This window comes from Vanellus vanellus (assembly GCF_965231255.1).
Source record: "Vanellus vanellus genome assembly, chromosome: Z".
NCBI classification, from domain to species: Eukaryota; Metazoa; Chordata; class Aves; order Charadriiformes; family Charadriidae; genus Vanellus; species Vanellus vanellus.
This window is the reverse complement of record NC_138908.1, coordinates 22,700,197-22,717,381: the sequence shown is the minus strand read 5'-3', so window position 1 is coordinate 22,717,381 and position 17,185 is coordinate 22,700,197. Positions and strand designations below refer to the sequence as shown.

Here is a 17,185-nt window from a genome sequence, read left to right as displayed (position 1 = left end):
TAACCATGGCACTGATAGGCTTCTGTGGAAACCCTGCCTTGTCTCACTTGGTTGGCAAGATATGGTTGATTACTCCGTTACAACTGAACTAGTACTGAACTGCGAAAGCACTTAAGAGTCCATTTTCAACTGTGCACTGCAGTTAAGATTTTCACTTGATTATCAAAATTCCTATATATCATGTAAACAAAACATAAGAGTTTAGTATCTGTGTAGAAGGAGAGGGGGAATAAGTACATCTTCTCATCTTTTTAATAAATGAGGATTCACAGATGCTCAGCATTGCCAACAGCAACTATGTCAGGTCAACAGTTCACACTCAGGCAGAACAGGCAGAAAAGCTGGTAAGACAGAAGACACTGTGACAAAAGCTACATGGTAATCTTTCTGGCACACCAGAATCCAGGGGGTTAACGTTGCTTCAACAGACTAATCGTGGGAGTCAGGCTCAGCTTACCACTGCCAAGCGAGGTAATAATACTAGTACTATATTCTGTATAGCTGTGCGGAGTGGTGCTGGCCCAATGTACCAGGTGGATTGCTCTTAATTCGAGACAACTAGAGAAAAAAAAAAGGGGGGGGGGGGGGTTGGAAAAGTAAAAACATCTGAACACCTGCACTGGAGCCACAGCTCCCTTAACTACAACAAACAAAACAGCATGCATAAAGACATTTTCTAAGCAATGAGAGGCGGGGGAAAGATACAAAGTCCTTGCAACCAAGTTAAATTAGAAGTTTTGAAACTTCATCTGTAGACCTTCAAAACATCTACCTACGCACACTTGTTAAGACCCACTTTTCTATAGCACCCGATTGCCACATGCCAGTTCCCACCATCCAATTACAACCGTAGAGCTGGGTCAAAACCCATCATTCTGTGCACTTCACCTTCGTTATATGCTTGTAAGATATATTGTTCAACTATCATATAAAAGATCCAATTAAAAGCCTCAGTTGAAAGGATCTATTAAAAGGCTGCCTGAACAAATGTGCCCTGTGCTGACACCCATCACATTGTGCAATGATCATCTGCAGATGGAAATAGCAACAGGGGGGAAAAGGAAAAAAAAAACAACAAACCTCAGCATAAATGCTACTGAAAGGAATTTTCAAGAAAGTTTATAATTTGCCTTTTGCTCTGTTCTATGTTTGTTACAATCCAATAAATTCAAAAGACAGAAAAACTACGTTTTATATGAAAATAGATGAGTCCTAGCAGACCTAATCCATAATGTCCATTTTGACTTATAAGAGAAAAATGAATAACTGAGCACTCATTGAGGGCTATGGAAGCCAGAACTGTAAAAACACAATGCAGAATCCTATTACACCTGATGCCTGCTTCAGACAAACAAACTCCACTACAATACTGGCTTAAAATCAAAGACAAACAGCAAACAGCTTCCCACATCCCTAAACATAAAAAACATCTGTCAGACAAAACTGCCTTTGTGCCTGGTTTCTGACAAGCCAAGCCTCCTGAGTCTACATTCCAATAATAATTTTTTGCTTTAATGGAATTCTCTGATTCTATTTTTAGCCTGGCAGAATGGAAATGATGCCTACTTTGGAGGCAAAGGCACAAAATGAAAGGTTATCTTGGGCACAAATCTTTTGTAAAGAGTAGGGTCTACTGTCCACACCACTAAAATCTTCTTCAACTTCCTACCTGCTAGGGTTCCAGCTGAAGGAATCATTAGGTTACATTTTTATATTAATAGCTTTTATTGGCATGAAAAAGAAATTGTAATACAAGTTACATGAAGGACATGGAAAGCAAATGGCTGCAAGGGGAGGAGAGGAAGAGACCCAGCTCCCGCGGTTTACTGTAACAGTGTGCAATAGTTCCTGAATACAGAACAGACTCGCCAACAAAATAACTTGGGAAAAAATCAATCTGTGCACAGGTAACTGAATTCCAACATATCCTACAAAGTGGATATAGCACTGAATAAATTCCTTGAAATACAAAGAATCGAAGTGTTTCTTCTACACACTAGCCTCATGCAGAGGGACTAGAAAGGCACCACTATCCTCTACCCAAAAAGTTGTGCCTTGAGATCATGGGGTAACTGATGCTTTGGGGTGAAATTTCCCTGTCTATCAGGGAAAGGGTGGGGAAGCTGAAAGAGCAGAGCTTCCCAAACCAAGGAACAAACAAGCCAAATTTAAAAACAGAGAAGATTTGGAGACAGGGAGGAGAAGAAAAAGGGGCAGACTTGCCAGAAAAGAACATACCAATATTACTGAGTCATAAAACATTAAAAAATTTTAGAAATTAAATGAGACACTTTACAGTAGACTCTCATTAAACAGGGACACCAAACAGAAGTAGCTTAACAAACCAACCATGGATTTACCTTTCACAGTACATTTCTGCCTTCAGAATTCCTTGATACTATCCTTTAAAACATCATTTCCCAAAAGAAATAGCTGTGTGATTTCAATAAAACTCATCTTTAATTTACAGCTGATGGGTATAAATTAAACAATAGAGAAAATGGTTCATATTTAGGATAGCTGTAAGAGTATACCTAGACTGCCACAAATCTCTATGAAGCTCTTTTTTCCCCATCCAGCAGTACAGAATTTACATGCGGATCATTTAATTTACATTTACATGCATCTCAGAGCACACAAATGGTTATTGTGACTCAGGATGAAACAGCCCATTAATGCTGTTTCAAGCAGTTATTCAGAACATGCTGCACTACAGTCTGACATAAATGTAAACACGATGATACTATTAAGTGTACTCTTTCATACCCAAAAGCTATTCACATAAATAGGCCACAGCAAGTTAGGTTTGCCTGATTATGAAGCAGATCATCTAGGTGGGAAAGGAAAAGCCTCCTGTCCTTGAAAAATGTAATAGCGACTTCTGGAATATTATCACTCAATATAAACTATGTCAATTAAAAAGAATAGCTTTCTCAAAGCAATGGTTTTGTCTGTCATAACTTGCAGCTCAATGCTCTTAAGGAGGAAAAATCAGCAATGCAAACATTCACTGAGTCTGACTAGCAAAGAGGTATTGCAGTAAGAATATCTATTTTCAGAGAACAAGACACTTCCTAAGCCAAAGACACTAAGTTCTCATCTGCTAGTCATCACGCTAAGAAACGAATGCTAATACAACTGCATATTGCGTTGCTATGAATATTTCCAGTATGCCTTTGTACTTTATATACTTTTGGGTTGTGTACCCAACAAAGATGATACCTTCATTTGGCACAGAGAGTCCACAGTCAAAACTAAATTTGGTTTAGTCACTTAATTCTGCTGTCCAGAAAGCACACCCTGTCACACGGATGCACGATCAAAACAGCCCATTCCCAAACTCAGTGAAGTCTTTAGTACCTCCAAATGAGGTACACACACATGCAATCAGACAGGAATAGCTGAGGAAGAGCATATACCAGAGTAGTTACAAGAAAATGCATTAAGAATCTTGTTGCGTTAGCTTTCTGTTTTGTTCCTGATGGAGACACTCCAAAACCAGCTCCCCTTAAGATGAGAAGTAAGTGCAGATTTGGCAGGTGGAGCAATCTCTGCCAATGCCCTCCTACATAGACACATGCATCTTTCATTGACAGCCCTGCACAAGGTAAAGAAGGATTATGCCTGCTTAGTTGTTGGCCAGAACAATGACATGCTGCAGGAAGAGATGCTGACAACTCTGTAAACGTGCCCTTCTCTCTGAGTGAGTAAGAACAACCACATCTGCAGCACCTGCATGGCTGCTTTGAGGATGAAATAGAAACACGGGCTTTTAAAAGCAAGTGGTCATGAAGAAATCCTAATACACTCTATTCTCAAACATATTGTTGTACTCTTCCCCTTTTCAAGTCAACCATACCCTCATCAAAACTTTCTAAATGTTTTCAACCAAAAGAACTCTGTCAAGGAACATGCAAAGAGATTCCAATATAGCTGGAGTGTCTTTGGAAGGAAAAATCAAGAGATTAAAGGATCCTGGATCACATCAGTCTAGGGACTCGAAAGTTAAAAAAAAACTAAAACAATACCAAACCCAAACCAAAATGAAATACCACACACCAACATCATTGGCGTCCCATTTTAAAAAGTAAGATCTTTGTGCAGAGACTTCCTCAGCAAACCAAAGTTATTTACAGCTGAAAGAACAGAGGTATGAGATCATATAGTCACGGCAAATGAAACGATCCCAACTGGCTGTACTTATGTAAATGTAGCTACTTGTGACAACAATAGATTAATCTTAAAACAACACTGAACTAAGGCAACAAAAACTAACACTAAGCACATAGACATGTATCAGCATTTATATGCACACATTCTACTAAAAAAAAAAATCAAGTTAGTCTATTTTAATCATGTGCAAGGAGAGTATGAAAAAGGAATTAAACATATCCAAATCTTATTGCTTCATTTTATTAAGCTTCAACAGAATTTTACTGTGAAATATACCTATCCTGTTGAGATGCTGCCCTGTGCAATGTTCTCAGAGAACAACAATACTTCAGCTCCTACAACAGAGTGCTATCCCTCCTGCTAGCACTGCAGGGAAACATCAAGATCGCACAGCCGCCTGGGAAGTGAACAGATGTGACACCACACGCATCAGCTATTTCACTACAGTTATATGATTATCCACATTAGTGATCCTTGTCCAACTTTGAAAATTCAAGTACAAATAAAAAACAACTCCCAAACATGCACACACACAAAGAAACCCTTTGAAATGCTTGAATTCTTTTCTATACATGAAGAATATTTAAATTATTTACATCCCAATGCAATACAAACCACACTCATAAATTATTACATTTGGAACACATACATCGGTTCCCATCAGAGATATCTGCTGTAGTATTTAACCTACTGGCACGATTAGTACATCATCAGTAAGTGGTGACAGGTCATGTTAGAGGTTAATATGTTAATCATAAATATTGGCACCAAGGTGAACAGCATTAAAGAGATATGTGTTCTTAATATTTAGGTGTAAAAATGTGAATCTGTAAAATGCTGAAAGAGTTACACACCCTATAAAGACTACAGAAGAAATTATTCAGGTAAAACAAAAGCTGAATCTGAAAATGTGTTAATAAGCCAAAACATAGCAAACTTACTTGAAATGAACAGATTAAAACATTTGCAATGAGTGTGAATGGTTAAATTTCAAAGAGCACATTTAAAAAATATTACATTACTCCTGTGAAGGAATAGGAACAATGCTTCAGAGCAGAGCAGGTATTATGTTTTTATAAAGCTCTGTAGAGCTGTACATTCACAGGATTTCAAAAATGCCTTTAAAAATTCACTTTATAAAACCTAAGCAAAGCGATAGTGGACTGATGTTCATTTAGCTTTTGCAAACGGAAAACTTAAACGTTAATGGCAGTGTGGAGACCCTCTGTATTGACTGAGGGGTAGAATCTATGCTGTAGAAGTATGTAATCACCACAGGGATGTCTTTAGCCTGACTGCATAGTTTAAAATCAAAAGACTACGGTTGTAAAGAAAAAGAGGAAATTAAGCAACAAGAATTGACACTGCAACAGGGAAAAGCACTTCAAGATGCTGAGAGAAAAACAATCACATAACTTCTAACCAGAAAGCACCCAACTGATTTATGTTCACCCATACAATAGTTACTTTGTTAGACCTCAGAGTCTAAAGTCTAAACATCTACAAAGAAATGTAAAAAAACCTGCTTTCAAGAGTGTGCCTATATGCTCTGTGTAGATGCATTCGGGAGAAGCTGCCACGAACTGTTCATCCGGGAGCAGGGTGACACAGAAAGGCTGTGCTCTGCTTTTTCATAAGCATTCTGAGGAAGATACACCTCTCTGGTTAACTTTAGGACTATTTAGAGTTTCAGAGAGAAATGTTCACATAGAGCCTCTTTTTAAATCTTTGCCCTTCCATTACACGATTTTACAAAAAGAAATACAAACAGCTCCTGAAGGAAGAAAGGCAGTTATTAAACCTCCATCAGTTTTTTTGAAGTAATCCTGGTTACAGTACCAAGGAGTCTGCCCAGCTCCTTGTGTACAACTGCAAAAGTTCCCTGGATTCAACCCATAAAAATGTGAAAGCTGAGATCTGTCATTTCTGAGAATGAATGCAAGCAGCTCAACTTGTCATTGTGGCAAATGCGGTTAGGTAAAACAATCTGAGAAACAGAGAGAGAAGGAAGTACCCGTATTAAATCGCATCTGTAAGAAGGCTATGTTTATCTCTTTAAAGAGTCTAAATGTAGACTGCAATAAACATGGCCCTCAGTATTAAAAATTATGTAAAGGGAAGAAAGTAAATAGTGACAAGCAAACTAAACCATTCTTTCAATTTTCTCCAATTCCTTTCTGTCTCCATTTTAATAAAGCCACAGCAAAAATTTACATATGACCCATGACACTAATGCTTAGGAGGAGTCAAATGGAGATGCTATTGTATTCATCTACACACAAATGAGTGACTGCTGATTCTACTAGGGTTTGAAAGAACAAAGAAAGAATATTTAAAAGCAGAAGTATAACAGATGCTCGTTAAAACAAAGATCAGGCCTATTTCATGACAGTAAGCATAGAAGGAATTTAGAGATGGGAATAAAAAGAAAGCCATAATACCTGCAGATCTTTATTTCTTATGAGCCTTCAGCACTCTTATTTTTAAGATTTCTACATGCCATAGCAATAAAGTAGTCTTCACACTATGCATTCTTGATTAACACTGCACATCTGTGTCTTTGTATTTGCAAATGTACAGCAGGTTACCAAAGTCCATCATTTCTGAACCATCATCAGCCAGAAGCATAGACAGAAGATGTACATACCCACCTGAAACCTGAATGAACTCCAGATCAAAAAAGGACACAGTAACTCACAGAAACAGAAGTATGTAAGCCATTATTATTGCACCATTATATTGCTCTTAAGCAGCTCTACTTAAACTTCTGTTCAAGTGCGTTCCACATCCTTTAAAATAATCAAATGTGAAACAGCTTAAGTCTTTCCAAAATGGTAATTTTTAAGCAAATCAATGAAGGCTATGGAATATGTATAACTGAACAGGAAATTGTATGTTAATGCACTGTCTTCCTTAGACCTCTACTTGCACCTTTTTAATGGATTATTGTGAGAGCTGTTTTCAGTGTAGGGAGTACTTGTTTTACCAGTATAGATTGATTTGAGTTTGGCAGTGTTTTCATACAAGTCAGAAAACACAGGACAGAATGGAGCTCAGGAAACATTCAAAAAAACAGTACCTTACAATTTTCAAACCAGTTCAATATCCACCTATTAGTAGTTACATTTAGATGACGTTTCTTGCCTTGATGATGACAACGTTACTCAAGGCAGGGTCAGATGTCTTACTGGAGAAACATGACATGTACTGTTTCTCTTATATCTCCAAAGTCTACTATTCTGTTAAAGGAGGTATGAGATTGGATGAAAATGATTGATTCTACAAAGCTACATGTTCTTTCTTACTCACTTAAAATTGCTCACATTTCCAGAAAACTACTGGAACGTATAAATAAAGCTGCTACCTGGCCTATAACTTCCCAGGTCTTCCACCTTACCCTCTTTATAATACATGTGTGCCTGCTCATTTTCCACTTCTTCCGGTTTTCGTATGCTTCTGTTCAGTTTTGAAGATCAAAGAGTTTATGATTTATCTCAGTTGATCCCTTACTAAACCCCTGCGGAAAATAAGGACACAACTCCTTTAAAGAACTGTCAACTTCTTTTAACTCTTTTCTTCCTTAGGTAAATTTTAATGTCTACATATTTTTACTCTGCATATGGAAACTTAAGTCCTATATCAGCTCACGTTCAGCAACTTAAGTAAAATTTAGAAGGCTTTTGAAAACATTTTCAGAATATTTGTCATCATTTTCTTTTCACATAATGCAGCTTAAAGAAGTTAATTTTCCTCTCTTGACAGCAATAACTTCCATTAGACGTTAAGTCTTGAGCAGGATGTTAGACTAGAACCTCCTGAGGTTCTCTTACAGCTTGAATTATCCAATGATACTCTGAACTAGGAGTCTGTTTCATCAAAGTCAAGCCTGCCAATAAGCATTTATTTTAAAAATTAGAAAGTTTTTGCTTTCTTTTTAGCATCTTTTATTTCTCCACCTAAACTCCTGTACATCAAAAGTCAGAAACATGCTACAAAATGGGTGGTCTTTTGTAACATGCCTGGCTTAAAATTATATCACAAACTTGATTCCAATACACTGATGGGGAAGTAAAAAATAATGCCCTACTCCTTCAACAGTTACGTGGGTTTTTTTACAACAGAGAATAGTTTTTGCCTGTATAAATAAAAAAAGCACAGTGCTAGCACACCAAGGGCTTAAAACAATTATCAAACAATTTAGTGGGTAGTAATGAAATAACATGGGAAGAATTTTTCTGCACAACACACCACACTTAAAAAAATTAACTGGTAAGAAGTGTCAGACACAACTCTTCTACTGTTAAATTGTATAAATTAAGAACTTCATCTTGTCTCCTCATAGACTCCCACCCTTTTTGATGAAACTCAGTTATACAAGCTTTGGAAATAATATACACCTACCAACTGCTAAAATCACATTGGGTTTCTGGTAAATGAATGGCAACAGCAGCATGGCATTGTTTAAAGGAAAGCTCAAAGGCTCTAAAGCTGGAATTAATATGACTTTCTGGAAAAAAAAAAGAAAATATTTCTACAAAAATTAAAAGCAGAGGCAAAATGCACTTACAGTGTTGGCAAGTTCTAAGTAGCTTCCTCCAACAGAGTTGCTAAAATTTGAGGCCTGAGCTAGAAGTCTTTGCAGAGCAGCCTGTTGAGTCACATTGCTTCCACCATACTCCAACACCTTTTGTAGTGTAAAATGACTCTGGATGTCTGGACTTTGAAGGTCTCTTGCTCCTGAATCATATTCCCAGCTTTCTCTGGCTCCTGATAAGGCACCTAAAATATAGAAATGGAAAGACATTCTCGCATGAACTGTGTATAAAGAACACATAGAATAGCTCAAGTTGGAAGAGACCCGTAAGGATCATTAAGTCCAACTCCCACCTCCTTGCAGAACTACCTATAATGAAACCATATGACTAAGAGCATCATCCACACACTCCTTGAACTCTGACAGGCTTGGTGCCGTGACCACTTCCCTGGGGAGCCTGTTCCAGTGACCAGCCACCTTCTCTGTGAAGAACCTTCTCCTAATGTTCAGTCTGAACTTCCTGTGATGTAGCTTCATTCCATTTCTCTGTATTCTATCACTGGTGACCAGAGAGAGCAGAGCAGCACCTTCCCATCCACTGCTCCCCTTGAGGAAGTTGTAGACTGCGATAAGGTCAGCCTTCTCTTCTCCAAGTGGAACAAGCCAAGTGACCTCAGCTGCTCCTTGTAAGTCGCCCTTGAGACCTTTCACCATCCTGGTAGTCCTCCTCTGGACATACTCCCATAGTTTGATGTCCTTCTTATATCAAGGTGCCCAAAACTGTACACAGAACTCGAGGGGGGGCTGCACCAGTGTAGAGTAGAGTGGGACAATCACCTCCCTCAACCAGCTGGCTATGCCGTGCTTGATGCATCCCAGGACACAGTTGGCTCTTTTTGCTGCCAGGGCACACTGTTGACACATGAATAAGCCTGCTTGTCTTTCCAGAAAGAAAAAAAGCAAACAGCTCCACCACTATTAGTCCATATCTTGCACATGTTGACAATGCCAGGAAAAAAAAAAAGTAATAACATTTTCAATGCACAGATCATTGACTAAACTACACAATCCAGAAGGAAAAATAAAAGCATTTGCAAATATTATTTAGTATAGAGTAAAACCAGTGTAATTTAAAAGAGCTAAGGACCATTGAATGTCAGTGACTATGTCAGACTGAAAAGCAGCATGGATCAAAGAACAAATAGGAAAACCATAATTCACCTCTTTTTGTTTACCGAATACCAACACAGTAGGTGAATCTTTTAGCTGTATAGTTTATCACTTTTTATGTAGTGAAAAACTATTTTGAGTACTTTATGTAGTACTTTATGTAGTGAAAAACTTTCTTATCATCTCAGGATTGCTTGTTTCAGTTCAAGTTTCAGAGATGCATCAATCACGAGTATTTCATCACAAATCAATGCAAGAATATGACCATGTAGCTACAACAAACAATGAATGCTTCAGAGAAAGTTCTGTATCATGAAGCTGTAGGGTTGCTGTTTCTCCGTGTACAATCTTTCCAATCCCCTACAGCCAGAGACAAGCTTAAACCCTAAAACAAGTTTAACAAAATTTTCTTATTTTATCAGTAACCATTTCATCCCTGGGTGTTTGTGCTTCCCATACAACTGTCCCACTCCTTTTAAAATCTTGTTATGTTTTAGACTCAACAATTTCCTACAGCAAAACATTCCACAGTAGACATTAGGTTATTTAATAACCCTGGGCAGCACTGTAAAATTTCATATGTAGCACAATGAAGATTAAAAACAATTAAATGACTTGTCCAAGCACACATTCTAAGTTAATAGAAAAATCAGAACAGAATCCAGAGCTACAAACTAGAGCAAAACTCTAAATCTGCCATGCAATCATCAAACCCTAAGTAATTGTAATGCCACCTGATTAGTTTGAAAGCTTTTCCTTTTTATGAGCTAGCTCTCTCTCTCAAATATTCATTAGCATTCTAAGTGAGCATTTACTAATCAGTCGTTATTACTTATTCAGTACAATGCCAGGGAAAAAACAATAAACTATCTAATGAACTATCAGAAGAATGCCTACCCCTTGCCAAGAAGCTTGAAGCTGCAAAAGTACATATAGAAAACCATCCAGAAGGGAAGCAAGACAGCAACTAATCTGTAGCTTTAGGTCTACACCCTGACAACCTGTGAAGCAGTTATTCATGGCAAACTGACTTAGGAAAACTAGAGGTGGTTTCCTCACCTTACTGTAATAAGAATATGCTAGTCTTTAAATATGTAAGTAGAAAGTAAGACAAAACAAAAAAGAATTACATTTTATACTAATATAATTGCTATGACTCATTACCACAGGTAAAGCAAACAATTAAATTCAATTACTTTACACCAAGAGCATGCACCATCATACTTAATCTAGCTACATGCTGCAAGCTCTCCAACAGAGCTGGACTAAGATACTGCTACCAGCAATATTTTACACGGCATACTATTTTACATAGCTGTACTATGATTAGTGACTATGCACAACGTTGGGTATCTCTGCCCTCTTGTGGCTACAGCACACCGTACAACAAAATCGGCAGCCCATAGAGCTGAAGCATCAGAAATGTCTCAGGAGCCTGAGGGAGACAGGGGATCAGTTCTGCCATCTCCCAGGCTTGACAAGAACACAGGAAACAACTCTATCTGCACAAGCATAGCCAAAAAATTATGAGAGCTGGTTATATCATACAGATACTCCTCTTTTAACAGAGCTAAATATGGCACATCTTTCAACAGAGTACGTACACTACGTTTCTATTACTCAAACAACATTGATCTGCAAAAGAGCTTTCACATTCATTCAATTAACAACAGTAGCTTTGTTGAAGACCCAAGTGGCCTTCATAGATTGCACCATCTGCTGTCAGATTGGAAGCACTTACAACACTCAGCTGGCTCAGAAGTCACCTATCAGTCACAGATGGATCCAAGAAAGATTTTTTTTTATGACTGTATTGTGACTGTAGTTTTAACCCAACTCTGCATTCAACTCTATACTCTGAATTTAAAACATACATACTAAATTTGCAAGGGGAGGTGACTGTTACAAAGCAAGGTATTTCCAGTACTTTATTCTGGGCTTAAACCTAAACTCTAAATTTGCCCACTATTTTCCCAACAGATTCCAAAACTCTGGCTGTTAAGATGCTGTCCTCCTCAGTCACGCACCTTTCAGACCTGCAGGGGAGCTCTGGAGCTGGCAAAACTGAGATTTCAGTTGTAATTGAAAATTCAGTCAGGAATTAGCATACAGCTCTTGTATGTTGCTGTAATTAACATACAACTCTTGCTCTTACAGTTGTAATCAGAAAGAAGGGGCCATTAGATATGATGGCACACCAAAAGCTGATACCCAACCTGATAACTAGGCATCTATGGTTCCAAAAGCTGTGTTTAAGAATTAGTCTTTACAGAACTACATACATTCCATAGTAGTTTTCCCTGTTGCTCTACACTTACAATCATATGAAACATGAAATTTCTGTATTAAATGAAACAGAATTATTATCATGAAAATTTCCAAGTAATAAGCATGCTGGAAAACTGATGTTATTACAAATACATTAGCTACACTAAATTTGTATCAGCCAAGTAATATGAGAGCATATATTTGTTTTTAAATTATATAAGTAACGTTCCAATTCCAGAATCAGACAGTTAAATCAATCCTTTTTGGACTGAATGGATGTATCAGACTTTTTGAAAAGTGCTGTATAGAAGCTTCTGATTCTACACAAGCTTCTACACATGTATTCCTCTAATTGCCTTCCTAGTACTGCTACCACTTGCCTGTTTTGACCTGGGTGAAATTCACATTACAGTAAACATGCAGTATCTAACAGGAACTTTTTGCTTCTAGCCTTTTGCAGAGTAGGCGAGTAGAGCATCTGAGTATATGTGTATCCATTAGTAGCAGTCAGGTCAATCACAGCAGGGCAACCTAAATCTTGTCTGAAATATTGAAAGATTTTGTCTTCTGCAGGTTTTCCTGTCCATTTAGTTAGCCCCAGCTCTTACTTGCTCTCTTACAATCTACAATTATTTAAACTTTGACATATGATATCACATTTAAGAAAAACAAAGGAGTTTAGTTTGATGACACATACACATACAAGATTCCATAATCACAGAAAAAATTTTGGTTGGTGAATTGTACCAAAGCTGTTTAAAGTAAGTTTAATCAATTGTCTTGACAAATATCACTATGATAGGATACCTTGCCCATCTGCATTAAGACTTCTTGCTAGCTTAATCTTCTTTTTCACCTGCAAACCTCTCAGTAACAGCACAGAGGTCTGTGGCCTGGTACTGGTGTCATCCCGTGCTGACCTGAAAGAAAATGGCATTTCATCTTCTCTACTAACAGTTAACCTTCTGCCTAGAAGGTTTGTACTCTGCAACAGAAAAGCAGGTGCCTACCATAACTAACAGTCTACTCATACAGTCAGGCTTTTTGGTTTGGTAAAGGTTAATTTTACCAAGCTATGCTGATGGACCAAGCATTATGTGATTTCATCTTTGCTCACAGAGTAGGAAACATGACGGTAGGGTGCTGGAGATCTGTTAGTTGCTAAAAGGATCTGGGATATCAGGAAACACGAGATACTGTGAGATTAGCCCTGCATCAGCTTCTCAAATGAGTCTGGCTTATGAATGGCAAACATGAAGACAGCTGACAAGGTAAGACGCTATGAGCACAACCAGGCTCCAGGTAACATAGCTACACCTCACTCAATGAGAGTCTTAACAGCAGAGATCCAAAAGCTGGTCCCTGTTTTCCATGAGGTATCAGTGACATTAGTTACTTAAAATTTATTCGAGGAACTCTTGACATATAATTTATATGTACACTGGGCACAGCTTACAGCTTCTGGGAGACATTTCATTCTAGAATATGATGATTTTACTGCTGAGTGGGCAGGGAATTGAGTTCTCTCAGTTCAGTGTTAGCCTCTGGCCTCAAAACCTATTTCAATCAGCCATAATTTTGTAATCAGAAATTGCATAATTATTTTAAAACATTTTCTTCATGCCTTACTATGTGTATACAACAATTCCTGGAAATATGATCCATCTGATTCTACTATCTCATTTCACACACCAGATCACTCATTAGGCATAACCAGGTTATAGATTTAGGATGTTTGTCAGTGACTTCAAAGTTTCCTAAGGCAAGCCAGAGAGTTCCTCTCTTTCCCACTTCCATTTTGTTCAGTATTTAAAATTCAGATTCTGACTGAGGGAAGACAGTCCTTCTGTATTCCAAAAACATTATCATACCAGAAGAATGGTTATTTTTCAGCCTTGGGTTTGGTTTTTTTTTTTTTTTTGCTAATTTTTCATTCAACAATTAAAATGTGTCAACCTAACAAAAAGTGGGAATTTTGAACACTTATTCTATTATTCAATGAAGGCAACAGGGAGATTTGCAAAAATCCAGAGGGCTGGAGCACCTCTGCTGTGAGGACAGGCTGAGAGGGTCGGGGTTATTCAGCCTGGAGAAGAGAAGGCTCCAGAGAGACCTCCAGAGAGCTGCCTTCCAGTACTTAAAGGGGGCACTTAGTCAGGTGAATAGGACATTAAGGAGTGGGCCTAACTGTAAAAAATGGGGGTAGGGTAGGAAACCAAGAGGAATGAAGAAGTTGGTTATGGACATTCAGACATTCAACTCCCATAAGCTGATGCAAAAATTACAAGTGCACTTTAAAGAAAACGTAAATGTTGACGAGAGCTCCAATTTCTCAAGCAACTTATGAAGTACAGTAAATCAAAACAACTGAAAAGAAGCTATGCTCCAAGATGTATCAACTTTATACTGAGCCAACCTGACTAGAGAAGTGAAAATTATTAAGTCCTGTTTGGTGCTTACTGAGACTATTTCCATTGTTTTCTACATAACACCAATGTTCTCCGTAAGACATTAGAAAATATGTGCATTCTCTCACATCCTGCTGTCTGTGATATTTTTCCAGGAACAGTTACAGGAAACTAACGAGGAAGTGGGGATAGTTTTTTTTTCTTCACAAAAACCTGCTGGTATAACTGCTTATGTCTGGAACAGAACCTACTTAAAACCACAAGATAACCACAAAAGGCTCCATGCAAGTTAGGGAACCACTCACATACAGGAATCAAAGACTAAAGGCTCCAGCTTCACTGCCTATGGTTACCAGCTGGTACCTGCCCAAAGCTTGTCAGCCAGAGTAACTCTCCTATTCAACAGAAAACACACTTTAAAATCTACTTATAATTTTGCATCAGATGACAAAACAATATGAATGATAGCATGGCAACAGAGTGATGATAATAACTGATTCTCACATGCACAGGTGGGTGAGAATGTTTACTTAAAAAAATAGAAAGCTGTCTGTTAAACATCTGTTACAAGTTCTAGGAGACTTCAGAATAAAAGAGCTTTTCAGAAAAAAAAAGCAAACCAAAAAAACCAAAACCACACAACAACAACCCACAAAAACAAAACAAAGTCAGCAGAGGCATAATTTTTAAATGCATTCTCAACTCAGCATTCAGTCCTAGAGAAAGTTCCCATCAGAACTTCTTGCAACTCTTCTCCAGTGACCTAGAAGGAAATAATTTGCTATGGGAAAAGCAGTTACGAGAAATGAGGAATCTCTAACACAAGGCTCTGTGGCATCACTATCTAGGTCTTGTTCCTCCCATCATAACCTTATCTGTTATGATGAACACTGCATAGATAATACTGTGTTAGGCTATGTTATTTCAGCCCTTTTCTCATTAGGACTGGAAGTGAGGATAACAAGCTCTAAGGGAAGGAAGCCACAGCTATACCCCACCCTGATTAACTAAAGCAACTTACTCCATGTGAGAAATCTGTTTCATGAAATTAGATCTAAGACAAAAACTGAACCAAATCAATCATTTTTGCTCTAAAAAAGAAAAGCCTTGGACTTCTCAGAAAAATGCATCTGACACCTTTGATAATTTTTGTTTAGATTTAGTGTTTTCTAAAGCTATCAAAGAACAAAAAGCTCCAGAACACTTTGATATTATGCCAAGATCAGCAAGTATATTTTGAAATAATACAAGCAACGTTTTATATGCCTTTATTAGTACTAAGAACATACGATCCAAACACAAGCTTGATAGCATCACAGAGATCACAAAAACACACATCAGTATCAAACAAATGACCTAACAGAGCATAATGGTTTTGGCATGATAATATGACAAAGAACAAATGGAAAGAGAAGTCAAGATTTGATTGAAAGAGTAAAATTATTTGCCTTTGAGAATGTATAAAACTAATACTCAAAATAGACAAGAATTCTCTTGTAGACGTAACTCAGTAAAATAAATCTTCTTCAGCTATGTTTCTCAATACCCACTGAAGGCTCATGCACAGTTTTAGGTGCGTATCGCAAACATACTACATACACCAAGTGCAGTCAGCTCATGCTTTATTTCCCCTGTGTCCCTGAAGTACAGTTATAACATTTTCACTTTCTACTGGTATGTTTCTTCAAATCATCACAAAACCTCAACTGTATTTCAGGTTCACTGAAATATCCTCCATATTGATACATTCAGAATTCAGGAGTTCTGGAATTTTCTGCTCCCAGACCCACTGTAGGGTAAAACTATAAAGTAAATCAGGGAAATACTTAAATGCACCTTTGACGAAATTAGATCAGTTTGAAACTTAACCAGCACTCTCACTTACTAAAGTAAGGCTAACATCTCTTTTTTAAGATTTTGGGGTTTGATTTTATACACTCCATGACATACTTTTCCAAGCAGATTTTCACCAAGTATAAAAACTATATACCTAAAATCTTAAGAAAAACAAACTGAATGCCTACATGAAAATTATGACAGATAAAAGAATGAGCTTGCCAAGTGCAAACCCATAAAGTATACCTTTGAGTTGCTGATATCCAAGCAGCAAAAAGCATCATTCTAATAACTTGAAAAATGTCTTTTTTTATGCATTTCAATAAAAGATTAAACTTCTAAATCTATACACTTATTTGATTGTCAAGATGGTAGCTATAGATGTAGGTTTGGTTTACTGATCACATATACGACTGGATATTAACAAACTTGAGTCCTGTACCTTGACTAAAACAGTCAAGCACTTTCCTCACTTCTGCAGCCCACCTGGAAACACAGGAGTAGAAACACTTGTTGAGCAAAGTTGTGTAAAATTATAAGAATAACCTTATCGATGATAAAAAATGATGGGTGAGAGTTCAACAGTTATTTAGATGTAATTTTTTCTTAGGACCTTTTCTCCCAGTTATTTTTTTAATAATGAAATGCAAAAAAAATATTGGTAGCAAAGTTAATCTTTTATTAGCAGACATTTTTGCACTCTTTGTAAGCGAAGAAATTGTGAACTGCTACAAGAAAAGTCTGCACAAAATGCTGTCTAACTGGTAAACTCTGCACAATTACATACTAACTTGCA

At 37.5% G+C, this 17,185-nt stretch overlaps 1 protein-coding gene across 1 annotated transcript in view; it reads right to left on the bottom strand.

Moving 5' to 3' along the window:
• The window catches only part of MCC (MCC regulator of WNT signaling pathway), a gene marked incomplete at its 5' end in the record, with an annotated part of 212,163 nt that overhangs the window by 168,839 nt on the left and 26,139 nt on the right, over positions 1-17,185 (bottom strand). Inside the window, one exon of the mRNA XM_082498053.1 lies at positions 8,741-8,952. Within this exon, the coding sequence (XP_082354179.1) occupies positions 8,741-8,952 (212 nt within the window). The remainder of the gene's footprint in view (positions 1-8,740; positions 8,953-17,185) is intronic.